The sequence below is a fragment of the Equus quagga genome, chromosome 19 (genome assembly GCF_021613505.1).
Source record: "Equus quagga isolate Etosha38 chromosome 19, UCLA_HA_Equagga_1.0, whole genome shotgun sequence".
In the NCBI taxonomy this organism is placed as follows: Eukaryota; Metazoa; Chordata; class Mammalia; order Perissodactyla; family Equidae; genus Equus; species Equus quagga.
Window position 1 is genome coordinate 21,511,294 of NC_060285.1, and position 27,474 is coordinate 21,538,767.

The window sequence follows — 27,474 nt, forward strand, 5'->3', positions numbered from 1 at the left end:
TCAAAGTTTACTACTGACCTCTTCCATTAAGCATCAAACTTCCTTACTATTCAAGCCCTAAAGGTTGGGGTGAATTGGAATATCTCCCCAACTAGAATGTAAGCTTGGTGAGAAGAAGGACATGGAATATTTTATTCAATAGAGCATCCCCGGCCTCTAGAACAATCACTCCTTGGCAAAGAGTAAAATTCTCAGTAAATATTTACTGAATAAGAGAATACAATTTTGAGTATCTTTTCAAGCCTTACCTAATAAACCTGATAACCAGATTGACAGATCTTCTTGCATGGGCAACAGGGTAGCTTCATGCCTCACAGCTATCCACTCATCATACTGACAAACATCAGCCAAACCTGGCCCATGCCTGGGGGTCAGAGGATTCCGTGGACTTAGAGGTAAGTCTTCTCCAAACCACACCTAGAGAAAACACCAACCAACTGAATGGATGCAACCTTATTAAAAGTCAGCATAATCCACATCTATATTTAGATGATGAATTATAGACATATATAATACACACATAAACAAAAATGCAGCAGCTCACAGAAAGTTAATAAACTAGAGGCAAACTATTATCTAGATAATTGAGACATTTTCAGTATTCAATACTGTGGTAAATGTAAGTGAATCTCTAATTAATGGACAGATTCTACTAACAAACCAAGAAGATAAAAGTCAACAAATAATATTTTTCTTTCACTTGTTAACTGAGTAAGTTTAACAAGTTACTTGACCAGAGTCTCAGCATCTTGGCTGTAAAATGGCTAATGACACCTGCCTTACAAGACACATCTTTGTAGCATCTCGCACAGAGCCTAGCAACATTTGTTGAATAATGGATAAATGAATGAATGTATAAATGGCATTCTGTAAACTTCAAATCACAATAACAGTGTTACCTAAAAAAAAATTCTAAGTAATCTGATCTGTCACCTGATTTTGCATGGCCCACAAGCTAAGAATGGTTTTTACATTTTAAAATGGTTGTTACATAAGTACCTACATAACAGCCTTGATTTTGCCTGTTGACTCCCAAGCCAAAAATATTTACTGCCAATCCTTGGTTTAAAACAAAAATGGCATAAACATACTATCAAAGTAACAATTGCAAGATTTTGAAATATGATTAGATATGATTTAATATAAGTTTATTTACAGAAAAGACTGTAGCAATTCTCAATTCAGGAAGGGGTATTAGAGCCTAAGTGAAGTGACAAGGGGGTTCTCCCAGGAGGGTTGCTTGAAATGGAGGGTCAGAGCTTGACTGAGGTGAGAGGGCATCCACACATGGGGACAGCCCTGTGAAAATGTCAGACCATGAATACGATAAGGAGGGTGCCCACTGGGGACAACGGGGGAACAACTCAGTGCAGGGTGTCAGAGCCCAAGTGAGCTGAGCAGGGCATCAACTCAGGGAGGGGGTGGCAGCAACAATGGGAGACTGCTTACATACATGGGGATTTATAAAATGCGAGCCAGGTTTCTCATTGACAAACAAGAGAGGTACAACTATGAAATGAGAGAAAACTAGAATGAATTCTATGGTGTAGGACTAGAACAACTTTTACCAAAAAAGCAAAGACGTGCTCAAAGAATGATGGGGATATGCCAAAGGACAGAGAAGTCCGCCTAAAGGGACTTCTACTGGCTAAATCAAGGGCAATTTGAGCTTCAAAATAATGATATAAATAGATTATAACACACTGAATAAAAGGGACAACTATGAGTCAGTCCTTATAGATATAAATAAGTGAATAAAATAGATTATTGATGAGGAATGAGATGTTTATACAATTTCAAAGTACTTCCCCACAAAATACTTATTACAAAGAGAAAAGAGTAATTTTACAGTAAAGAAACTTGACAGACAGCAACTTAACCAAGTGACAAAGGTGAACACCATCAATAATAGGGCAAATCAAAATCACACACCACCTGCTAGGACACAATGAGAAAACACGACATCCCTGTGTGATTTTCCTGCCAAAGACACGTAACCTGAATCTAATCATGAGAAAACGTCAGGTAAATCCAAATTGAGGACATCTACAAAGAAATTTATCTGTAATACTCAAAAGTATCAAGGTCACTAAAGAAGGCAAAGACTGAGACACTGTTGTAGACTGATAAACACTAGAGGACACGACAACTACATAGAACACGTGATTCTGGACTGCACCAATGTTAATATCCAGATTCTGATTATTTCATTGTGGTTGTATAGGAGGATGTCCTTGTTTGCAACACACACATATTACAGTATTTGGAGGTAATGGGGCATTAGATTGGCAACTACTCTCAAATGGTTCAGCAAACAAGTATCTCGGTTCTACACTTAACAGCTACTTTGCAGGTTTGTGATTGCTTTAAAATAAAACTTTAAAAAGCAGAGAAAAAAAGAGATATAAGTATAGGTAATATCAAGTGAATCTAGTCCTTTCTTGGTTTTTAAATACAGATAATCTTCCCCCTACACTATGTTAAACTCACAGAGGTTTACTTGAGGAAAGTCTTACCACACCAAATCAAAAGCCATAACAACACCATTGTTAATCCAGATAAACTTTGGAGGAAAAAAAAAAAAGGACATAGTTGCTTCCAATCACCTACAATGAGAAACAAACATTTAAAAAAAAATCCCAAAAGCAAAGAAATAAAATGAATATATACCACAAGAGGCAAGCAGGAGTAGCAAAACTCAACAAAAATACTCAAAGACAGAGAAAAATAAGTTATTTGAGGGACATTATTTGAGGAACTGAGGGTAGAGATTGGGCAATCAACTCCTAAATATATGAGGATCCTATAAAATTTTAGGAAAAAGACAACATGTTATTTCCCTGAATTCTCTTCAAATTATTTCAAAGGGAGTATAGCAAAGATTTACTATAAGATTTACTATCTAAATCTTCCTTTCATAAGCATTTCTTATTTCTCTTTGTAATCCCAGGACTCAGTATAAGACCTAGCACATGGTATTCAGTCCAAAATATCTGTCGAATAACTGAGGAATAGATATTAGCAAACAACTCTTTGTAGCATCAAAATCCAGATGCATCTTGGGGCTGGCCCCGTGGCCGAGTGGTTAAGTTCGCGCGCTCCGCTGCAGGAGGCCCAGTGTTTCGTTGGTTCGAATCCTGGGTGCGGACAAGGTGCTGCTCATCAAACCACGCTGAGGCAGCATCCCACATGCCACAACTAGAAGGACCCCCAATGAAGAATATACAACTATGTACCGGGGGGCTTTGGGCAGAAAAAGGAAAAAATAAAATAAAATCTTAAAAAAAAAAAATCCAGATGCATCTTACCATCAATGGTATTTCACAGTCAATAAAATGTTATTTGTCCTTTAACCATTTGGCTGAGATGGAAAAGGGCAGAGCAGATGTAAATGTTTGTCAAGGAAAGATGTGCATTAGTTAGGAGGGTGATTTTGAAAAACTCATGTGTGAAAATGAAGAAGCTAATATTAACAAAAGTCATTCTAATTTCTTGCCGTGTTAGAAGAGTACTTGGATTTTCCTGTTATTGCAAGCAGAAGCCTATAATAACCTGGGCTAGTCAGTGGCACATTAATGTTGCTAAAAGTTAGATGTTAATGACAAAAACTGCACGTTCAAAGGCTGTTCTCAAACATGCTGAAAGCTGTTTGATTTCTGCAGAGTTGATACTGCAGAGATTCTTAATCCATAGGCAGTCTATAGAGGAACTTGAGTAGGTATATAAACTTAACTCAGATTTGGGTAAAATTTTATGCCCACGTACAAATGGGCCTTTTCTCAGAGAGAGAGTTCATAGCTTTTGTCAGATTCTCAAAGGGGACTATGACCTGAAAGAGATCAGGAACTATTACTCAGTGATTTTTAGACTGTATGTTTATTTACTAATAAGAATAAAGGACATTTAAAAAAAAAAGGGCAAAGAAGATCTTAATGTACTAAATTAATAAAAAACAACTGATAAGAGCTATCTACTGGATGTCTCCTCTCTGCAAGGCACTTACAAATAACTAAGTAACTGTCTAATATACTCAGCAGAGAAAGGGCTGAAAATCCTAGAAAGTTCTCACATTCACCAGGGAGAGAAGCAAAAACTTCCATGAGAGATGTCAAGGATGCTCTTGGAGAAGAATCAATAAAGACGGATCTGTGGAATCTAGATCAGGGAAGGTTTCATGGAACTATAAGACAAAACTATGAAAAAAGTCACCAAGTTAAGAAAATATTAATGGCCATTAGGGTAGAGATGAGAAAAGCATGGTCGTTGCGGCAATAATAAAAAGCACTCCATAAGGAATCAAGAAAATATAATCACCATGAAACTGATGACATTTCTGACTCGGATAAAAAGAGGACAAATAGAAGTAATCAGATAAAAAATGGTTTTCAATAATAAAGGAGTTCTGAGCATACTCAGTGTGGACTTGAGAGGACCTAAAGGGGAATAATAAGATCTTTTGGGAGACTGCCATGGACTCTCAAGTCCCAGAAGGAAAACAGTACAATGGAACTCTTTATTAGCAGAGTGGAAGGATACAGCTGCACAGCATAAGAGGGAGTACAAGCAGAATCACATTCAGAGTTGTTCTTAACCATTTGATAAATTCTCTTCTCTAGGCGACCACCACTGCTATCTTAATAAGCCTTCCTTCTTAATTAAAAAAAAGAAGAAAGAAAAAAAGACTTTCACGGCACAGGTATAATCTCCAGCTTTACAACCAAATTTCTGAAGTGCCTGCTATGCAACATACTTTCCAGTAGGCACTTTGCTCATGTTATCTCTGATTCCCCACAACTACCATGAAAAATAAGTGTTACCATCCTCACCCTAGAGGTAAGGAAGCAGAGACTCAGAGAGGGAAAATAACTTGCCAAAAATCTCACAATCAGAGTGGCAGAACTAGAATCAGAAATGAAATTTGGTTTTCTCTAAAGTTCTCACTTTCCAAGGCAAATCTTATTATCAGCTGCTTCCACCTTTCTAGGGAGACGTTCAATGTGATTTTTATCTTTAAATTAAAATTCAGTCATGTTCTTGGCTGGCTCCATGGCCTAGTGGTTAAGTTCAGCATGCTCTGCTTCGGCTGCCCGGGTTCAGTTCCCAGGTGCAGACCTATACCACTTGGTGGCCATGCTGTGGTGGTGACCTACATACAAAATAGAAGAAGACTGGCACAAATGTTAGCTCAGGGCAAATCTTCCTCAAGCAAAAAGAGGAAGACTGGCAACAGATGTTAGCTCAGGGAGAATCTTCTTCAGCAAAAAAAGAAAGAAAAATTCAATCATGTTCTATTTTTATCAAAAGAAAGAGAACTTAAAAAGATATAAAAATAATATAACAAATACCAACTCTGGAAATCATTCAAAAGTAAAATTATTCTGGTTTTCTGGTTTGTCTCATTATCTCCATCTTGCCTCCCCTTATCAAAAAATAAACAAAAAAACCCACTCTTTAAATTTTAAGGGTTTTTTTTCCCTTTTTTATTTTTAAAGATTGGCTCCTGAGCCAACAAGTGTTGCCAATCTTCTCTTTTTTTTTCTTCTCTTCTTCCCAAAGCCTCCTACTATATAGTTGTATATTCTAGTTGTGAGTGCCTCTGGTTGTGCTATGTGGGACGCCGCCTCACCATGGCCTGACAAGTGGTGCCATGTCCATGCCCGGGATCCAAACCAGAGCACACAAACTTAACCACTTGGCCACAGGGCCGGCCCCTAAATTTTAAGTTTTAATGCCTTGTTATTACAGGCATTACAGGGCACATGAAAAATTATCTAAAATAAAAAATTATATTTGTTTTAATTGAAAGCTCTTTAAACTACAAATGCATACTAAGTTGTAATGAGAGAAAAACTATGAAATATTCCAATTCTTTTCCCAGGGTAATATAAGTAAGATAGACCCACCAACCCTAAGGTATTTTTGATTCTTACAAATATTCAGTATAAATGAAAGTTTAAAATTAAAATCTTTTCAGAACTAGAAAGTCCAAATACAGTATTCCTGTTATTAAAATTTGATGCCTAAAAAAATTAATGCAATAAAAACATTTTGTGATAATTTTAGTCTTTAACTAATTACATTATAATTTTAGCATATTAATCTCATAGCCTAATTATACATTCTTCCAAGAAAAACACTTACTTGAATTGCAGGCTGCATGGTCATCTATATTGAAATGAAATCGCTTTTCTGAAAATAGAACAAAACATTAATATGTAGACAATGGTAGCTTTCCTATACCCCAAACTCTCAAAGGAATCTGCTTACTCTCCTATTTGACTGAAAACCCAAAACTTTTTCTTCTAGTTGGAATAGCTTGACTATAGGAGAATTCAATAATCACTCCAAGCTTCTTACTTTATAAAGTAAGCTTCTTACTTTATAAAGTGCTCATTTGAAAGAGGAAAACATGAAACACATTTTAATATGTCATTTCTGGCATTAATATCAAAGTAATTCTTGAAGCATCTGGCTAGTAAAATAAAATTAACAATGAAACTTAGCTCATGTGAAAGTCTCCCAGAATTTTCCCCGTAAACATAATGTAAACATAATGCAAACAGAAATATCACAACTGATATTGAAAGTCAAGTATCTCTCATCTAATCTTTACAAAGAAATCATATAAATTCATCTAAATTCTATGTAAATTCATAAGCTTAACCATAAGCTTCTTCTGCCAGACAACAAAGTAATAAAGATAAACATCAATTTTAACTATGAAACAATATTCAATGCCTTTCTATAATAATTTTTCTTAAGTTTTCTCTGTGAGATGCTAAAGACAAAAAAACAAATAGCAATTTTAACTCCAAAGTACTATTCTTGAAATCTGCAAGAAAAAAAATACAACTTTAATTAAGCTAGGTTAATAGAATTCTTTAATGTATTTTCAGAGGAAAAAGAAGTGAAGAGTTTAAAAGCACTCAGAATAACATAGACTATAAAACCTAGGATTTTTGATTGCTTATTGCAGCATAATATATGAGTCTAATTTTTATTGTAAACCACCATTAAAACATTACAAGAGAAAATATAAAATGGTTTATAAGGCTATAATGCTATCCATTTCCAAGGAAAAGTTATTTTCTCCTCTAAGTTACACCAAACATACCTCATGCACGGTGCCCGCTACACATACCACCTTCCTTACAGGAACATTTCTTCTGGGACCAAAGGTGAACTTGAGCTAAACCTAACTGAAAAGTCTAATATCGCACCATATTTTCTTTGCAGGAAGGCAAAGGATAGCAGAATGTCCTTTTTGATATCATTTTTCCTTCTCTCTACCATAGCAAAAGGCCAAAGTACAATTGCGCATTACTAACGAGCTTGTTGTGCTTCCCACAAGCTAATTCAGTGGGGAATACATTTTCCTTGAGCATAAATAATCCTTTGTCCCTAACAAAGATCCACAGTAAGAAGCTTCCGAGACCATTTTTTAAAAATGCAGCAAAGAAGCTGCTCTCATTAAAATAAGGAGTCCCACATAATCAGACAAGAGCTTGAACAGTTGGAACTGCCAACCCAAAACAAAAGAAGGCCTAAATTATAAGGCGTGTGCAAAGCAAGAACAGTGACACTTTCACAAAGAAGCTATCACAAGAATGTTTAGTAGTTGCACTTTTTATGGAAAATTCAACAAAATTCATTCTATAAAAGAAAAGAAGGATTTGTGCACAACCTTCGGTCATTGAACATGAGCAGAAAAGACTTTTATATATATATTTTTTCCACATCACTCTTCTTGTGGAATGGAAAGCACTACTTTTAAGATGACAAAAATATATCCATCTGTATTCCCTTTAAAAAGAAATTACTTAATAAATGGCACTCAAGTTAAAATGTATCCTCATATATGAAAAACTATCATGCACACAAATATATGCTTTTATTGGAAAACTTTCATAAACTGATGATATTGTATCAGTGACTCATCAATTAATTCATGGGTACTCATTATGTCCCAGATACTAAGAGCCAGTTATTGATATTTTCTAGTCATTCACCATTCTCTTTCTAAACCATTTTTGTGTCTCAGGCATTTAATCCCAAGACTAGCTTCTTTTCCATAGTTAGCCCCATTCCCAATCTGCATCACAATCACAATTCTTGCATCTCACTCATTTTATTATCTATTTTCCTCTTTTCTATCTTTCCTAAAAGTCTCAGTCTCTATTTTTTTCACATAACCAATTATACTGATTCAACAACTCTTCATGCTTGGAGCTGCATCTTAATTAGCAATTTATTGACTTTATCTTGTTTTTGTTTTTGTCTTTCTCTCTTTTTGGAGATTACTTCAATTATTTGCCAACTTGAGGATGTCTTTTTTCCCTTAGATTTGGGCAAAGAAGGACCTCTCATGTAACCAAGTCCAAACTATACTCTAACCCTGATGAAAATCTTTCACAAGACAAGGAGCTTACACAGAGATCATGGTGAAGAATTCTACACTAAACCTGGGAAAAAGTTAGAAACATAAAATGTGCTCATCCACCCGAAACTTGAACAGATTTTGGGCCTAATGCAGTTTCCGTCATGAGATCCTCAAGGTGATTTATGGTAAGGCTCTTCAGGGCAATTTGACTTCAGATGATAATGGAAAAAAAAGTCAACTGCTGAACTGATCCTTTGTCCCATAGCTGTAGGCTCTGAGGCTGGGTACATTTTTATTCCTCACCCACACATAAGATATGGTGGGGAGGGCACAAGGTGGCATGACTCAGTCCTGGTACAAACAGGGGCCAATTTGGAAAAGAATTGGAAAAAAAAGTTAAAAAATAGGGTAAGTTTCTTCAGAAAAATAATAACATGAACCACCACTGTACCACACACACATTCAGCACTCAGCCACTAGATGACTGCCAAGATACACAAGCTGCAGGGCTATGATAAATGCCCAAGTCAGGGCAGTGGTTACTGCTAAGGAGAGGGAGGAAGATGAAATCGGGAGGGATGCACAGGGGACTTTCAACTGTACCAGGAAGACTTTAGTTCAAGATAGGTGGTAAGAACACAGACGTTAATACGCTAGTCTGCATGCCCTTCTGTATGTCAAAAAGCATTTCATCATTTTTTAATGCTTTATTTAGAAAAATAGTTGAAGAAGATATCCTCTCTGATTTGTTCAAAAAAACTTTCTCAGTTTTAAAATTTTGAGCTAAGTATTTCCTAATTACTGAATAGAGAAAATAGAAATGTTACATCCATACCAAACACATTTCATATTTTTTTATGTGTACTAAAATAACTCACCGTAAAGACACCACTGTGTTAGTAGAAAGTAGCAGACACATCTGGTTTGAATTCCAGCTCTAGCATACACTGGCTATATGACCTTGGGATCATTAACTTCTCTGAGCTTCAGTGTTCTCACCTATAAAATGGAAGACCACTACTTGCCTCGTATGGTTATTGTAAAGATTAAATGAGACGATGCAAATAAAGTGCCTGACACATAGCTAGCACTTAACAAATGAGTTGTTATGATTAATACTAGGATGAGACATAATTATAGTTCATTTAATATAATTTATCAAATTAAAAAGGTAAGAAAACAAGGATAATAATACTCAGAAATCATTAAACATAATTTGGAAAGCATTTACTAACATAAAAATAAACATGGTTATAAGTGAAAATAAAGTTTTAAAATATCCACGTCATAACTGGGAAGATACTCAAGTATAAATTTGTGACTTACAACTCTCTTGCTAGAAGAAAAGTCTTTAGGAGTTTAGCTAACATAGGCCCTTTGCTCCCATTGAGCCTGTCTCCTCATTGTCCCCCCTATCGGTTTCACTCTATTCTGTTGCTATACAGCTGTTCAGGCTATATGCTTTTTCATGTGCTGTACACTCATTCAATTATTCAACAAGTATTTGCTCACACCCTTTATTGAACTAGGCAGCAGAGGCAAAAGACACGGCGATGAACATAACAGACCTGTGACTGCCCTTATGGAGCGAATACATTCACTTTGTACGTAGCGAATACATGAATGAACACACAATGTTAAATCACGATAATTGCTTTGAAGGAAAGAACAGAGAGAGAAAGAGCACAGGTCTACTTTAGGCTTAGATTAGGGGATTAGAAATGGTTTTGTTGAAGGAAAAATACAATTTTGAAGAATGGTAGGAATTAGCCAGGGAGAGAGGAGGAGGAAAAGTTCTTTGCATAGAGAATAATTTTTGCAAAGACTATGAACAGAGAAAGAGTTTGGTGCATTCCAAGAACTGAAAGAAGCCAGTATGGCTGAAGCATGGAGAATGTGTGGCTTAGGACAGGGTTAAAAAGGTAGGCAGTAGACCCATCAAACAAGGCCACAGTGAGGAAACTGGATTTTTTTTTTTTTTTTTTTTTAGGAAGATTAGCCTTGAGCTAACTGCTGTCAATCCTCCTCTTTTTGCTGAGGAAGACTGGACCTGAGCTAACATCCGTGCCCATCTCCCTCTACTTTATATGTGGGACGCCTACCACACCATGGCTTGCCAAGCAGTGCCATGTCCGCACCTGGGATCCGAACCGGCGAACCCTGGGCCGCTGAAGCCGAACATGCGCACTTAACTGCGGCGCCACTAGGCCGGCCCCGAAATTGGATTTTTTATTCTAAGTACAGTGGGAAAAGTTTTAACGAAGGGAGAGACATACTCTAATTCACAGTTTTAAAAGAGCTCTCTGAGTGGGAAAGATGGGAATGAAATAATGATGGGTTTAACAGAGAAAGGGGGGAGGAAAAAGAAAGAGGGATGAATAGAGAAGTGGGGAAAAGAACCACAGGAAACAATGAGAGGAGGAGAAACAGAGGGGTAGAAACAGTGAGAGGAAAGAAACAGAGCACATAGGAAATGAGATGGAAGGTAGCCTGGAAGGGGAGAGTTCGGAATCCACAGCAGTAGTTCAGTGACAAACGACAGTGATTGCGCTAGAATGCTGACAACGTTTCCAGTGGAGAGAAGTGGATGGATTTGATATCTATCTTGCAGTTAGAATCAAGACTTGATAATGGCTAGAGATGGAGGGGTGAAGGAGAGGGATGTAAGGGCAGAATGAAGTGTCAAGAACGACTCCTAGGTTTCTGGCTTGAGCAACCAAGCAAACAGAGCATTTACTGAGGTGAGGATGATGGAGTCTGAACAGATTGAAGCTGGGAACACAGCATAGATAGGTCAAAAGTGCTGCATTTTGCTCATGTTTAATTTAAGAAACCTTTAAAGATATTCAAGTGGAAATATCAGGCTGGCAGTTGGAAATACCAATCTAGAGCTAAGAACAAAGCTCAGAAGGAGAAAGAAATTGTCAACAAATGCTTGGGAGGTAAAGCCACTGGAAAGAATGAGATCATCTGAGAAAGAAGTGGAGAAAGCACTGATAAGGGCCTAAGAAGATGTTCTGTGAAAATCCAACATTTAGACATAAGAGGAGTCAGCAACGGAGATATAGAAGGAACAGTTGAAGAGATTCCTCATCATCTCAACTAATCCAGGTTTATAACTTGATTACCTCCTCCCAGTAGCCCCTTCTAATTGGCCTGAATTAATTCTGATTATATCTTTAGCTCCTGAATTCACATAACATTTCTCTCAATCACTTGCCTTTACAGTGCTTTAACCATTTTGAGTTAATTCTGTAGTACACTGCTTGGCTAAGTATAGCAAAAGTTCCTGGACTGCTGTTGGAAACAGTGTTGATAGAAGTCTCAAGCCTAAAGTTCAGGAAATACTTTTGGTGAGAGAAATGTGAAAATCTCTAGGAAAAACTGGGTTGTCTCCCTTCTCCACAGGGTTTCTGCTGTAGAAGAAATGTGACAGCAAAGCTTGGAAGCAGCCACATAGTAGACAAGTGTCTTACAGAAGACCTTTTTGGTATTATTTATTAGTTATTATTTGTTTTATTTATTAGGTGACCTGAATTGATAAATGATTTTGCTTCTCACTCAACATGTCCAAGGTGAAATATGTAGAGTGGTTACTAGTCAAGGCACCAGCAGGTCAAGAGAGCTGCCTGATATACCAGCGGAATCACTAAGAAATAAGTAACCAAGACTGATGTGTAGGCAGAGGATCCAAAGGAACAGGACAGAGTAGCTGTGCCAAGGGGCAAGGATTCTGGGGGCAATGTGCTACCCAGGAATTCATATGACTGTCCCAGTAGACAAGTGCATTTTTATTACATCTTAAATAAACTCCATTTGTGGTAGATAAAATAATGGTCCCCAAAGATGTCTATGTCCTAATTCCCAGAACCTGTGAATATACTACCTTCGTGGGCAAAATGGACCTTACAGATTGAATAAATCAAGGACCTTGAAATGGGAGATTATCCTGGTGGGCCCAATGTAAGGACAAGAGTCCTTACAAGAGAGATGCAGAAAGGTCAGAGTCAGAGAAGGTGATGTGAGAACAGAAGCAGAGAGAGAGAGAAAGAGATGTCATGACGGAAGAGGCACAGGGAGAGGGATGTGAGGGGTTATGCTGCTGACTTTGAAGATGCAGGAAGGAGCCAAGAAATGCAGGTGCCCTTGTAGAAGGTGGAAAAGGGAAAGAAATGGACTCTCCTCTGGAGCCTCTAGAAGGAACACAGCCCAACTGATATCTTTTTTTTTTTTTTAGCTCATTTTAGATTTTTGACCTCCTGAACTGTACAATAATAAATTTTTGTTGTTTTAAGCCACTATGTTTGTAGTTATTTGTTCTAGCAGTAATAAGAAACTAATACACATCTTAAGTGAAGAAAGGAAGATTTGCCCAGAAGGTCAAGGCATTTGACCTAGAGAAAGCAATACATATCCAAAACACGATCAGAAGATGTAGCAAGCCCAACATGTTGAAGTAATGAGAAAAGGGCACCAGTTGTATATAGCATGCTAAAAAAAAAGCAGCAAAATTTATAGGCAAAACCCATTGAGCACTGTGTGTTTGCTATCATCATTGTCATCAAATGGCTCTGCCTTTGTATGTCTCAGATCCTTCATTCATTCACTCACTCATTTAAATATTTACAAAGGCTTCCTGTGTTTACTAGCACAGGGAATGGCACCAATATTCACCAAGTCACCAGGTCATCCTCGATTCCCCCCCTTACACCTCCACCTCCTCCCAGGTCCCTACTTTACCACAGCCAAAAGAATCAATGACCATATCTTGTTGCTTCTACCTCTGAATTTTCTTTTCAATAACTATGGCCACCCTTCTAGGTCAAGCCACCATCATCCTTGTCCAGGTTTACTCAAACAGCCTCCAACCAGTCACCCCTTCTCCAGCCTTGCAAGCCTCCAACCTGTTCTCCATGTACTGCAGCCAGAGCTATCCTTCACAAACTCCATCTGAGGACATGTTACTACTCTGCTTAATACCCTTAATCGCTCTCGACTGCCTTCAGGATAAAGCCCAAACTCCTTAACAAAGCCTTATGGGTCCCTTCTAGCTCACCTCTTGACCTGTACTCTGCAGCCGTACTGAACTTCTTTTAGACCCTTCAAGCACCATGCTCTCTCATCTCCGGCTCTTTGCACAGGCAGATCCATCTATGTGAAACACTCTTCTTCCTCCTCTCTTCCAGGCTCACTCCTACCTATCCCTCAGATTCAGTTCCTCTAAAAAGCCTCTCTGAACCCCCTCCCCAAGTTAGGTTATACAGCAATATATGCTTCTATTTTATACTTTTTAAAATAAGATCCGTAAGGGGATAACATTCTCCATTTCTTCTAATTCTATGTAGAAATGAGTGCTAAAATTGGTAGTGGAATTACTCCTAAATACAATAAACGTTGCATTTTTTACTAAAGGAATATGAAACAATAAAGAAACAAATCTGTGGTATATTCATTTAAGGAAAAGGCAGCTTCTGAAGCAGATGAAGACTTTTAAGAGAAAGAAATAAGATTTTAACAGTTTAATAAAACATCACATGTTATTTGCAAAATATAGAGACTGTTCATTTGTTGGGAGTCTCTGCTTTTTTATCGGAAATTTTCTTTTTGCAATGTTTGCCAGAGGTTCAACCTGAATAACTTAATTTTATATTAGATAGAATTGTCATAAAATTTTGTGGGATACAAAATTTTTTTTAAAGAACTTAAAATAAGTTTGCCTTTATATATGATAGACTAAAAGACTTTGTGGAAAACATACACACACACACAAGTACTAATATAAAGAACTGTAAACACATTAAGTGTCCATTAACAGGAAACTGCTCAAATAACTCATGGGACATTCATACAGTGGATTCATTCAGCCACTTGAAAGAACAAGATAGAGTCATATCTACTGATATGAAAAAATGTCTATTATATGTTATGCAACCAAAAGAAATCTGCAGGACAGAATATAGATTACGTCACTGGGATCACAATGTCTTTTAAATTGTGTGTTAAAAAAAAAACTTCTGAACAAAGTTACACAAGTTTTTCAACAATTTTATTTTTGGAATCAAAAATATTAACAAGTCATCCATCAAGGGAAAACAAAAGTCATTATGTTTAAAACTCTATATAAAGTGAGCCCTTCACCACAGCTAACATTATACTTTCTTACAGACAAGTTTATGTTATGTTGTATGATAGTAGGCAGAAATCTCTATCAGTCAGCATGTCAGCAATATCCAGCATGTGACTAATGGTCATAATACTGTAAATTCATGACACTTTCAGCAGCAACTAAGAAACTACACTTAATGTATCTGCTATATTTTATTACACATGCTCTTTGGAAATTAGTAATTCATTTATAAAATACATGGTAACTTTCTGTTAAAACAACATACTCTGTAACAATGTAATAACTTGAGAAAACTTTTTGAGTTTTTAGGAGAAACACTAAAGAAATACAATTATAATTATTGCCTGTATCTTGTAAATGTTACTTCTTAGGCATTTTTCTATAGCAGTTACATTTCAATTAAAAATAGGGAAATCAAAGTGGGACAACTACCTGACAGACTCAAGTTTCCTATTCTCTCAAATTCTATGTACAGCAGATAGTTCATTAGGTATGTAAAGGTATATTTGATGTCAAAGGATAGAAAGCAACAAGTAACAAGAAGAAAGTGAAATACATACAGACATTCATCCACAGGCATGTTACTGTAAAAGAGTAAAATGTAACAATACATAGTAAACTTAATCCCTTACTTTCTTCATCAACACTTCGCTTGAAAAAAAATTACTGAAATACCTGAACTTTCTTCTCTTATCTCAAAACTTAAATTAAGATTTACAGGGGGGAAAAAATAGAAGAGTGCTGCTTAGTAAAAATACAGTGAATAAGCAAAAACCTAATAGGTTAATAAATTAGGAACATTGATTCTGAACTGACCAATTCTCCAAACATCACTGTACTCATTTAGTTTTTTAGTAACACCACGTATATTGTTGACACTATTCTCTTATCACACACTTTGACATACCATCACAAGTTATTTTTCATTATTTTTTAATTAATGAAGTATTCAAAATAAACCCATGCCCATGGCAGAAATTAACCAGGGCTATCCAAACAACTCTGAACAGAGAAGTTGCTTAATGCTGGGAATATAAATGCAAGGGTGGTGTGATACAAAAAAGAGGCTGGATGTTGGAATGAGACACTCTGGACCGAATTCCAGGAGGATCTCGATAGATTATTTCCTTTCTCTGAGCTTCAGTTTCTTCATCCATAACATGGAGACGACACCAACTACATCGCAGGATTACTAAGAGACTTAACAACAATAATATAAGTAAAGCAGCTAGAACATGGTGCCTGGCACATTCTAGATAATAATGTGTTTGATAAACAGTAACAAGTGCTTAGTATGTGTCAGATACTATTTTAAGTGCTTTACATGTATTAACTTAATCAATGAATGAAAACTACCACTACCTATGGCACTGCCTTCACCTTCTGCTCCTCTTTGCCCTTTGGGGATAGCTTGAAACTTTTAATCCAAATTAAACAGCAGAGAAATAACAATAGCTATGTGTCAGGCACTGTACTAAACTACTTATATGGATTATTTCATTTAATCTTCACAAAAACTCCCGCATCAAAAAGGTAGGAACTATTATTAATCTTATTTTATGGATTCGGAAATTTAGAGTTAGAAAGATTAAATAACTTGCCTAAGGTCACACACACAGTAAAGTCTGATTTCAGAGCCCACACGCTCAGCAACAACGCTACACTAAAAAGAATACTACTTTCATTTCAATAATGTCAAAATAGGAGAGACATCTACTATTCAAAGTCTGTTGGTTTTTAATGAGGTTTTGAAACAGATGAGTCAGACAGACGTGAATCAGGATCTATACAGGAAGATTATCCCTAGAGTTTCCACTTTTTCATTCAAATCCATTCCAATTTCTTCCCAAAGGGAATCTGAGGTGATGAAAATGCCAACTCCTAATCACTTAAATGCCAAGGAAGATGATCAGATAGCAGTTCACAGACAGCTTACCTTCTGAGAGAGTGGTTATTAGGGCTCTTCACACAAGCGAAGCAAACCCATACTCTGACCTAGACTGGGTCTACAAAAAACCATCTCTTCACCTAACGACTCGACCAGCTACTCCACCACGCGGACCACAAAGAATACTAAACCCATAAAATTCAATCCCTGGCTTTGAAAATTCAGTTAGGAACCAGGGGTGACTGAATGGGGAAGCACGCCCTCCAAAGCTTTCTTCTGATTTCCAGCGCGACCTACAAGCCTTCCTTTTTTTTTTTTTTTTTTTTTTTTTTGCAAGCCTCCCCCAACGCAGCCCCTCCAAAACTGAGGAAAGAATAGGAAAGAGACTGAAACTCTGCCAGAGGACAAAATAACGTTCTCTTTCCAAGGTCACTAAGTTCATCAATTCTCCCCGAGGATGATGTGGAGCAATCAAGTGACCCCATACGTGCTAGGCGCTTGGGGATAAGGTGTCCCTGGAAACTCTCCACTAGCTTCAGGCTCTGATCCCTCTTCGGATTCTAAAGCAGAGTGGCAGCAGCTCCAGATCTCTTCCCCAGCCTAACGGGCCTGCACCCGCCGCCCCCCGCCCCGGCACACCTGTTGCCCCTCACAAGGCACCGCGGTGGGCAGGTGAAAGGCAGGCATAACTTCACCTTGACGGCCCCAGGGACCAATCAGAGCACGCGACTCCCGCAGCGGGCCAATGGCCGAGCGTCTTGGAATCCACAGCTCGGGGCCCAACTAAACCACCTCTTCGACTCCGCGCGAGCAGCCCCCAGGCTGAGGCCCGGCAGCCCCGAGAAGGCGAGTAAAAGTTCGCGAGGAAAAGAGAAGGCAAACAGGGAAGTACTCACCCGCCCTGGCGCGTGAGGGTCACTTCTTCCTACGGGGCGACATCTCGGCTCAATCTCTGCCGTGCCGACACGCCCCTGACCAACTGCCGCCGCCGCCGCCGCCGCCGCCGCCTCGGCCTCACCGTCTGCCGCGGTTCGCCGCCGCCTGTTTCGAAGGGACCAATCAGAAGGCGGAGAGAGGGCGTGGCTGGAGGCCCCGCCCCCGAGCCGCCCGGGGAGCACGCGGCCTGAGCGCGCCTCTTGTCACCCCGGGGCGCGCGCCTTCCAGCGCCCGGCCTCTCACAACTCTGGCGGCCAAGCCGCATATTTCCCTGAAAGGTGAAGAGGCTTGCTCACAGAGCAAATCCTCCCATCGGGCCCGTCAGCGACAGCAATAGCCCTTCCTATTTGTCCCGATAGGCAGGAGAGGCGAATCGACCTCGCCTGTAAGCGTCTGGAATGTTGCGGGGTAGAGTTCAAGGGCCTGCCCTGAGTTTTATCCTGATCTGTGAAGAACCCCTTCCAACCCTAGATCCACTGGAGATCTGACTGGACTGGGAGCGCCACTGTTGCCGGAGACAAACTGTCACCCAGCCACAATGGGAGTCTGAAGCTGAAACCTTTCAGAGAGAGCCCCCTCCTCCCGCGAGGGGCTGGAGTGAGGGAGGGAGAGGAATCCTGTAGCGCCAGGCCACAGCTAAAAGCGAAAAGAGGATTTGGCTCTTCCTTCAGGAAACACAGGAAGGGGAGGGGGTGGTGGGGAATTAACCTCAACACAATGAGGGATGCTTACTAGCTCTAAGAGTTGAGGGAAAACAGACTGGTCTTAGATGTAACAATACGTAGATGGGTCTATGATCACTGTAAATGTGGCTTGTTAATAGCCGGGGCGGGGGGGCGGGGACACGACTCAGTGGCTCTAAGCCAAGAGGCCCAGGCTCCTCCCCTCCTGTTAGTTCTGTTAGTGTCGCCTCCCTGAGCCTCAGTTCCCTACCTGTGCGGGGATTGAGCTAGAAAAATGGTCTCTCTCTAGCGTTTATTCATTCATTCACTCATCAAAAACAATGAGGAGATACTTTGTTTGCTGAAGAGACTAAAATGAATGAGACAGTCCCTGCCTTCAAAGTGCTAGGCAACATGGTAAAGGCTCAAGGGAAGTCTGGGGGGGGCCTGTGAGAGAGGGAACACCTAACAGTCTCCAAGGGCGATGGTCAGAGGTCTGAAAGGAGCTGAATTTTGAAGGATGAGTAGGAATCTGCCAAGAGACAGGATAATCGGGACTAAGGAGTGCTTTCCAGGCAGAGAGAGCAACAATGTTCCAGAGATGTGAGAGTGCCTGGAATGTTCTAGGAGTAGTAGTTCTTATAACTAAAGGTTGGGGATCAGGACATGGACCACCCTGGAGGAGCAGGCCCAGATGAAAGGCCTGGTAGGTGCTAAGAAATTTTGATTCTTTCTTGCAGGCAATTGGGGTTGATTATAAAAAGGGAGTGGTATGAATAGATTTGTGTTTTCAAGCATTTTTGAAGGAAGGAATAAGACTGGCAGCAATTCTAAAAATTAAAAGATGACAATTACCTAAACGAGCTCAGCAGGGACGGTGAGGAAGAGGTGTCCCGAAATACCTAAAAGGCTGACTTATCTGGACTTGGTTATCATGTGACAGTGATGCCGATCTAAGGAATACAGGGAAAACAACTGTGGGGGAAGAAGAATGCATTTTGGTTTGGGGTGTGTTCAGTTCAAAGTGTGAGAGGAATGTGCAGGTAGAGGTCTTCAGAAGATAGTTGGAAAGTTAAATCTGAAGCTATCAAAATATGTATGTACACTTTTCTACAGAGCCTTCAGAATAAGTAAATTGGTTATACAGATCTTGTTTGATGGTCATTAGTTAACAGTTCTTTTATTTTTTCTAACTTGTATACTGTGTGCCTAAACATTCGAATACCACTTACTAAAAATTGAAGCTATGCTATCTGAGGTATGTACACAAACATTTTCTCTGTCTCTCATACACGCACATACACCCCACTTAATATTTCTAAGCCATTTACTGATACTTTAGCTGCAGGGTACTTTACGGTTGCTTTCTTTTTATTCTCATTGTCTATTTGGTTTGTCTTGGTAACTCCTCTACCTTATAAAGATATAATACAATGTGGTGGCAAGTGAGCCTCAAGTCAGGAAATCTGTGCAGATCACTTCTCTTCTAAGCCCATATTCTTCAATGGTTAAATGTGGGATTGGGTAAGCGTTCTCTTCTAGATTCTTTGATTCTTGTTGCTTTTCCCTTCTGTATAAAAAAGAAAAAAGTTGTCCTTGTTGCTTTCTCAGCCTCACTTTTATGTTGATTCCCAGTTAGCACCCCACTCCCTAAGTGCACCTACCGTCTTACCTTGATTTTAACACTGCAATTAGTAATTGAGGGTTCCATCTAATGAGCTGCAATCTACTTTCATGTGTAGATTTTCTAATTGGTGGTTAGGTTAATAACCATATATTAGAGGCTCTTGCTCGACTTGAAATTGGCATGCTTGTAACACGCAGAGCAAGCCTCAATAGTCTGCTTCTACCAGATAACAAATCCTATTAGTTCTGACTTTTCCAGAATTGTGAAGATGTGCCTCACTTTAAGAAAGCACCATGCTTGTAAATCTAAATTTTAAAAGTTATTACATTAGGAATAATCATTCATCTGACTAAACATCTATACAGAGTACAGAAGGTTCTCTTATAATCATATAACCTTTGGATAATGAAGTATGATTTGACTTTTTCACAGCCTTATGAGGATGCTCTATGCTTAAAACATGCCGTAGTTGTTGGAGATTTTATTTTTGCTTTTTATTGGTTTATTATTTGTTTTGCTCTGCATTTTGTGGTTGCTGCTGTTGTTTTTAATGCTTTGACATTAGTGAGTGTCAGTCTATGGATTGTGCCTTTTGTGAAGTACTGGATGAAATTTTGGAACAATAGAGATCTTGATTCTTTCACAATTAATTAAACTACTCATTCCGCACATAATCTAGGGAGAGCCAACTACATTAAAAACAATAGTAATATATATCTTAAAGGGATATTACCAATTTACACCAACAAACATTATGTATAAGTAAGTCGGTGATACAAAATTTTATTACAACAGTTGTGACTAATACTAAACTGTTGTATCTACGTAGTGGGCTGAATAGTGACCCCCTCAAAATTCATGTCCACCTGGAATCAGAATATGCCCTTATTTGGAAATAAAACCTTTGCAGATGACCCCCTCCTCAGGTTCAATAATTTGCTAGTATGGTTCACAGAATTCAGGAAAACAATTTACTGTTACCAGTTTATCATAAAGGATACAACTAAGGAACAATCAAATGGAAGAGGCATAGGGTAAGGTATGGGGTAGTGGGGTGGTGGAGGACGGCATGGAGCTTCCGTGCTCTTTCCGGCACACCATCCTCCCAGCACCTCAATGTGTTAACCAACCCAGAGGTTCTCCAAACCTGTCCTTTAGGGCTTTTTATGGAAGTTCCATTACATAGGCATGATTGATTAAATCATAATTAGCCATTGGTGGTAGACTTCAATCTCTGAGGTTCTCTCCTTTTCTCAGAGGTCTGGGGATAGGGCTGAAAGTTCCAACCCTTTAATCATATGGTTGGTTCCTTTGGCAACCATCTCCCATCCTGAAGCATTTAGGGGCCTACCTTATTAGCATAAACTCAGGTATGGTTGAAAGGGGCTTATTATGAATAGCAAAAGATGTTGCTCTCACTCAGGAAATTTCATTTTAGAAGCTCTGTGTCAGGAATGGGGATAAAGACTGAATATATATTTCTCATTTTATCACAATGAATTTTCCACATGAGAAACATTATTATTTGCTGTTACAGGGTCTTAACCAGTTGAATAAATCCAGACCTACGAGATTAACTCCTAGTGCTTTCTACAGGGCCCCATCAGTTCCAGCTCATTTTCCCCCACTTTCTCCACAGATGCCTTGTGATCTGGAGACACCAAACCACGCTCAGTTCCCCAAACTGAATCTCCTCCTTCAGACATTCAGAACTTTACTCCTCTGTCTTACATGTCCTTTCCTCACCAGCCCTCTCCCCTGGTGGGCCTGCAACTTCCTCTTCATTCATCAGCTAAATCCTTTTCCATGTAGGAGCTGATATCTTCATTTTACAACTGTGAAACTAAGGCTTAGAAAGGGACTGTGCACCCTATGTCTCTGCCTGAGATTATCTGTGGTCTTTTAACATCTGCACAACTCCCCCCACCATTCCTCCTTTTGCTCCTGTCACCTCTTTCACCTTGAATCCCTGTCCCTCTTACTGTGGCCCACGGAAGTCCTGGCGATCCTTCCAGCCCAAGGGAAATGCCACCTCCTCCCTGAGACTTTCCCAGGTGAGCCGATAGAACTTTCCTCTCCTCTTCTTTGTAAGACCTTCCAGGCAGTTAGTGTCTTAATCATCTTTGTATCTTTCATGGAGTTTAGCAAAAGAATCTTGTACTTGGTGGGGACTCGTGTTTGTTGTTGTAGCAAATGGGACCCAACTCATGCTAGCCCCAACTCACTCCCTTTTCCACTGACTAGCTATTTTTAGGACTTCAAGGTTGCCCTAGAATTTTAATACAAAAAACCGTTTGTCTGCTAAGCAAGCTCCATTTTTGCTGACTTCAGGAGAAAGGGAGATAGAAGTCCATTACTTATAGAAGGTATTTTATTGTATTCGGCAAAGGATAATGGGGAGAAGAATGCAACAGTATAACAATGAAGGAAGGAAATGAACTAATTCCTGCTTTGGGGGAAGTATATAACAGCTGTGCACACAGCTGTAGGAGTGTTTTCCAAAAGCAAAACAAAACAAACAAAAAAATGATTAATTATATGCACTGAAGCCAATAGTGAGCCCTTCTAAGAGAGCAAAGGGAATGTCCTATCACTGGAGTTATCTACATGCTGTGAATTTGTAAATGCTGCCTCAAGACCCTAATTATGAAAAGGGATTGTTTGAGGGGATATTTTATGTGAGAATCATTAACTTTTCTGTACACTATTCTCTTTGAACTTCAAAGAAAATGAAATGATCAGAGGGCTATTACAAATAAACGGCTATTCACCAGGGCTTCTACAAAGATGAGAAAAGCACCATTCATGTTGTGAGAGTTTATCTTTTTGTAAATTACCCCCTGGGGCTCAATAGGATGTCATTCATCATTTAAAGAAATAAGAGTTTGTATATTTTTCAAATTTTCTTCCCAAAGAAAACCCTGTTGCCATTATGTTCGGTTTATTGCCAAAGTTGAACACAACTCTTTAATAAAATATATGCAATAAAGTAAAATGAAGAGCAAAATGAGATTTTCCCTATTTCAACAGATAGACTTGAAATAATGATAAATTTAATTAGGCAAACAGGGCATGCCAATTAGAATGAATGATTCCCTGAAGCCTTGCAAAATACAATGTAGAGAAAGTAATTTTATCTAGCCCCATATTTACAATCGTGGATGTTATATAATTACTACATAAATATTCATCAAAATTCTTGTGTGAAACAAAGTGCAAATGAAGTAAAGGAAAGTTATACATCAGATTTGTATTGTGAGGAAAATAACAGGTTAGACCCTTCCCCTATGATGCTCATCACTGCACATCCCAGATTTCACAGAGGAGTGGGGTGAATTTGTGGTCATTCACTCTCCATGACATCAGCATCTCTGCATGGTGATGGTTGAATGTCCGCAGTTCAGTCAGGCGACCCAGGAGACAGGCGAAATGTTGAGGGTTTTCAGGCTGATGGATCTTGCACAACTTTTGTAACACATCAAGCAGTGGCTCCTGAAGCTTCTCTACTGCTTCTCTATCCTTTATATATTGTCTGTCTGTTTTGAAGTTTTAAATAAAATGACAAAATTTAAAAAATGGAAAGTTTTAGTTTGGCGTAATTATAGCAATGTTAACTTTTTTGAAATATAACTTACAAATGTACACTTAAAATGTACAATTTAAGTGTTCAACTTGATGAATTTTTACACACATACATATATACTCATGTAATCACTAGATCAAGATATAGAACATTTGCGCCTCCCAGAAGCCTCCCTAAATTCTCCTTCCAATCACTGCCCCCAAAGGTAACCCACAGGGTAGATATAAGCATCATTTCTGGTAGGTATATTCCAAGGAGCAGAATTGCTGGGTCATAGGATATATACATGCGTAATTTTAGTAAGTACTGCCAAAAAGTTTTTCTTTTTCTTAATTATAGTTTTTTATGATAAGACAAAGTAACAGCCAGCTTCTGCCACAATATCATGTATGAAAAGTGGTTTAATGCTAACATTGTAATTATGCTTTATAAATCATGAACGTGGCATCACTTATTCCCAAATAATTAAAGTAATCCAAAAATATAGACAAATTTTATGTATAGAAGTTGTAATATTATGATTTATAGGAAATATATACTTGGTCATTCAGATGTAGTGAGGGCCATCGAGACAATTCCAACTCTTAGTGACCCTGTGTGCATCAGAGCTGAACCCCGCCCTGCCTTTTTGCACCATCCTGTCACTTTCCAATGCTATATCAGACAATGCTCCACTGCTATTCACAGGGTGTTCATGGCCAGTTTTTTCAGAAGTAGGTGACCAGGTCCCTCTTCCTAGTCTGTCTTAGTCTGGAAGCCCTGCTGAAACATGTCTACCATGAGTGATCTTGCTCGTAGTTGAGATACTGGTGGCAGAGCTTTCAGCATCACCGCAATATGCAGACACCATCATGTGACAACCAACAGACAAGTGATGTGGTTCCCTGACCAGGAAACAAACCCTGGGCCACCTCAGTGAGAACACTGAATCTTAACCACTAGACCACTAGGGCTGGCTTCATTCAGATGACCAAAATATATTTCTCATGTATATATGGTCTTCCTCCACAGTCCCTGGCTCTAGCTTTCAAAACCTTTGCAATTTCCTGTGTTGAGAGTGTTAAAGGTGTCCTGTTTATGTTAATGAAGGTGACTTTTGGACCACATCCAAGGGTGGGGACTGATTGCCAGGAAAGCCAACCTTGTGATCAGAGGTTTGGAACTTTCAGTCCCACCCCGTGATTTCAGGGGATGGGGGAGGGAGGGGAGTTTGAAGTTGAATCAGTTGCCAATGGCAAATGACTTAGTCAATCATGACTACGTAATGACGCCTCCATAAAACCCCAAAAGGACAGTTCATTGCCCTTTCTTTTTCAGAGATTCCATGTTGGGGGACCAGAACGCTTCCACGTTCCACTGTGCTGGGCCCCAAGCTCCAGGAGGACAGAAGTTCCTCTGTTCAGGACATCGCCCTATAGTGTATCTCTTCATCTAGCTGTAGATTTGTATCCTTTAATATCCTTTGTAATAAGTGGGTAATCTAGTGAGTAAATGGGTTTTCTTGAGCTCTGTGAGCCATTCCAGGAAATTAATCAAACCCAAGGAGGGAGTAGTGGGAACCTCCAGTTTGTAGCCAGTCTGTCCAAAGCACAGGTAACAATCTGGGCTTGCAGTGGGTGTCTGAAGTGGAGGGCAGTCTTGTGAGACAGAGCCCTTTACCTGAGGAATCTGCTTCTATCCCCAGGTAGACAGTGTTAGAATTGAGCTGAATTCTCAGACAGCCCGCTGGCAACCAAGAACCGCTTGTTGTTGTGGGGAAGCCTCCACACACTCATTAAAATTGGGTCCAGGAACCCCTAGCAGAGGTATTCATTTCAACGTTGTTTAAAACAACGACAAAAAATTTGGAAACGCCCCGACTATCCAAACACAGGATAAAAATTAAGTAAATTATTGTACATCAATACAACAGAATATGGTGGCTGCATTACAACAAACTTTTACCAATATAATGTTTTAATGACATGGGAAAAGACTTCTGAAGAAAGGTAAACTTAAAAAAAAAAAGAATATGTTCTCTATTATGTTCAAAAGTATGTAATTTCATTTAGGTCCATGCTCAAATATCAACCCTTCCGAAAAGCCTTCCCTGACCACTAATTAAAGTAGCGTTCTGGGGGCTGGCCCCGTGTTTCGTTGGTTCGAATCCTGGGTGTGGACATGGCACTGCTCATCAGACCACGCTGAGGCAGCGTCCCACATGCCACAACTAGAGGGCCCACAACAAAGAATATACAACTATGTACCGGGGGGCTTTGGAGAGAAGAAGGAAAAAATAAAATCTTTAAAAAGAAAAATAGCATTCTGCTGCCACTTCCTTTCCTTGTATCCTCATCTTTATATTTTTTGTAGCATTACCACCTCCTGAAAATTATTTGTGTTTGTTTCCTCATTTATTGTCTTTCTCATCTTACTAGAATGTAGGCTCCATGTAGCTGTGTCCTGCCTGTTTCTTTACTGCCATATCCGCCAATGTCTAGGGCCGTATTTTGTGCATAGCAGGTGTTCAAAATGCAGTTATTGAATGAAGGAGTGTGATGTTTAGAAAAAAGCTGAGAAGAACGACACTGGAATGTTAACAAGGGTTCAATTTGAGTGGTGGGATTATAGGCCATTTTACTTTTTCTTTGTGTTTCTGTGTTTTCCAGATTTTTTTTAATAAATATTATTACCACTGTACTTGGGAAAAAATGAACAAATGTCTTAAAAACAAAAATGTAACTTTGAAATTACCTGGAGAGAGGATAACAATTGCTGTAAGCAGAGCATACTCTTCTTGAGTCATTTTCAATTCTGCCACACTTTTATAAAAACTAAACATAGGTGTTATATATTCATCAGAGATACCTATGGGGGGAAGTTGAAAAATTACAGAGGCATAGTAAAATTTTTGAAATGACTGAAATACAAACACATTATATATACACACACATGTTAATATTTATACCCACATGCACACATTCAAATAATGACGGTATAGTATATGTCCCAACTGAAGGCAGGGCATTGCAAAGAAATTCAGTTAACAAAATCCTCAAAACAAAACCGAATCAATGATTTGAATGTCTGATTTCAGCACTGCCTTTGTTTCTGTTACTACTGTGTGACAATAAATGATAATGTTCTTGAATTGCCAAAAGAATCTCTGAACTTCATCCGTTTCTGGATGAGGTGTAGTTAATCCTTTTAATATTATCTATAATCAAAGCATAGATAGCACCTTAAATGACCAACAAATTATTCTTCAGTCCAGAAGTATAAATGGCTCCACTTAACACATTGGCTAGGGTTCTCATCAGAGTTCTGATCTCTCCAAAGAACCAAACCTGTTTATCCATTGCCTATCAGGCATTGGTAATTGGCTGTTCTCTTCAAACTCAATATGTCCAAAATCAAAGACACCGTGTACAGAACTAAACTTCCTGTTTTCCTCCAAATCCACCCCTTGCCTGGAGTTCCCGTTCTCAGTGATTAGTATCCCCCCTCCTGACAACTGAGGATCAGCCTCCCTCTAACTCAGTCATGTGTAAGTCCTGTCACTTGACCTGCCAACTCTCTCTTAGGACTCCCTCTCCACTCTACTGCACCTAGCATTGACTTAGTTTAAGTCCTTATTTCTTCTCATCTGGACTACTGCAATTATCTCCTCTCTAGTCTTCCTGTCTTCAGTTTGGTCCCCCTCAATCCACCCTGTAATCACCTTTCTAAAATTCAAATCACACCCTGTCTCCCCACTTCTTACAAACCTTCAAAAACTCTCCGTGACTTTCGGTGTAAATATTCTTCCTTTGTACGTAGGAAACTCCGAGACCTGTTACCTGCCTATCCCACCACCCACTTGGATTATATATACTCGCCCACATGATAATACTAGTAGGAGTTCACGTTTATAGAATACTCATTATGCATTAGGCACTGTTCCAAGTACTTCTTATATATAACTCATTTAACCTTTCTAATGCCCGTGAGGTTGGTATAGAGGGTTATATAACTTGCACAAAGACACACAGCTGGTGAGAGGTGGAACCAGAATCCAAACCAAAACTGGCAGGCTCAGAGTCTGCCTCTTAGCTATGACTAAACTGCACCACCTTTCTATCACATGGCCTTTAGTCCGGCCTTGTTTAGCCTCTTGCAGTTCCCTAAACAATTCAGATTGCCTGGATTTTGTACACATTGTTCTCTCTACGTGGAATATCCTCCTTCTCCTTTATATAGCTTACTCCTCTTCATAATTTGATTCCTTTGTGTTGCTTCCTCCACTCATTCAA

The 27,474-nt window shown here is 39.1% G+C and overlaps 2 protein-coding genes across 6 annotated transcripts in view; both read right to left on the reverse strand.

The window, feature by feature from the left end:
• GAS2L3 (growth arrest specific 2 like 3) overlaps positions 1 to 17,387 on the reverse strand; it is a 35,525-nt gene extending 18,138 nt beyond the window's left edge. Inside the window, exons 1-3 of one of the 2 annotated variants that reach the window (XM_046646364.1) lie at positions 17,292 to 17,387; positions 6,142 to 6,189; positions 249 to 417 (exon numbers count right to left, since the gene is read on the reverse strand). In XM_046646364.1, the coding sequence (XP_046502320.1) occupies positions 249 to 417; positions 6,142 to 6,165 (193 nt within the window). In that variant the 5' untranslated portion in view covers positions 6,166 to 6,189; positions 17,292 to 17,387. Of the gene's footprint in view, positions 1 to 248; positions 418 to 6,141; positions 6,190 to 7,114; positions 7,164 to 17,291 lie in introns of those variants that run through there. The other variant, XM_046646365.1, reaches the window with a different exon arrangement.
• A 4,641-nt stretch (positions 17,388 to 22,028) lies between these two features.
• Positions 22,029 to 27,474, reverse strand: part of NR1H4 (nuclear receptor subfamily 1 group H member 4) — a 71,056-nt gene continuing 65,610 nt past the window's right edge. For all 4 annotated transcript variants that reach the window (XM_046646539.1, XM_046646538.1, XM_046646537.1 and 1 more), the window contains 2 exons: positions 25,937 to 26,050; positions 22,029 to 23,156 (listed from right to left, as the gene is read on the reverse strand). In XM_046646539.1, the coding sequence (XP_046502495.1) occupies positions 22,918 to 23,156; positions 25,937 to 26,050 (353 nt within the window). In that variant the 3' untranslated portion in view covers positions 22,029 to 22,917. The remainder of the gene's footprint in view (positions 23,157 to 25,936; positions 26,051 to 27,474) is intronic.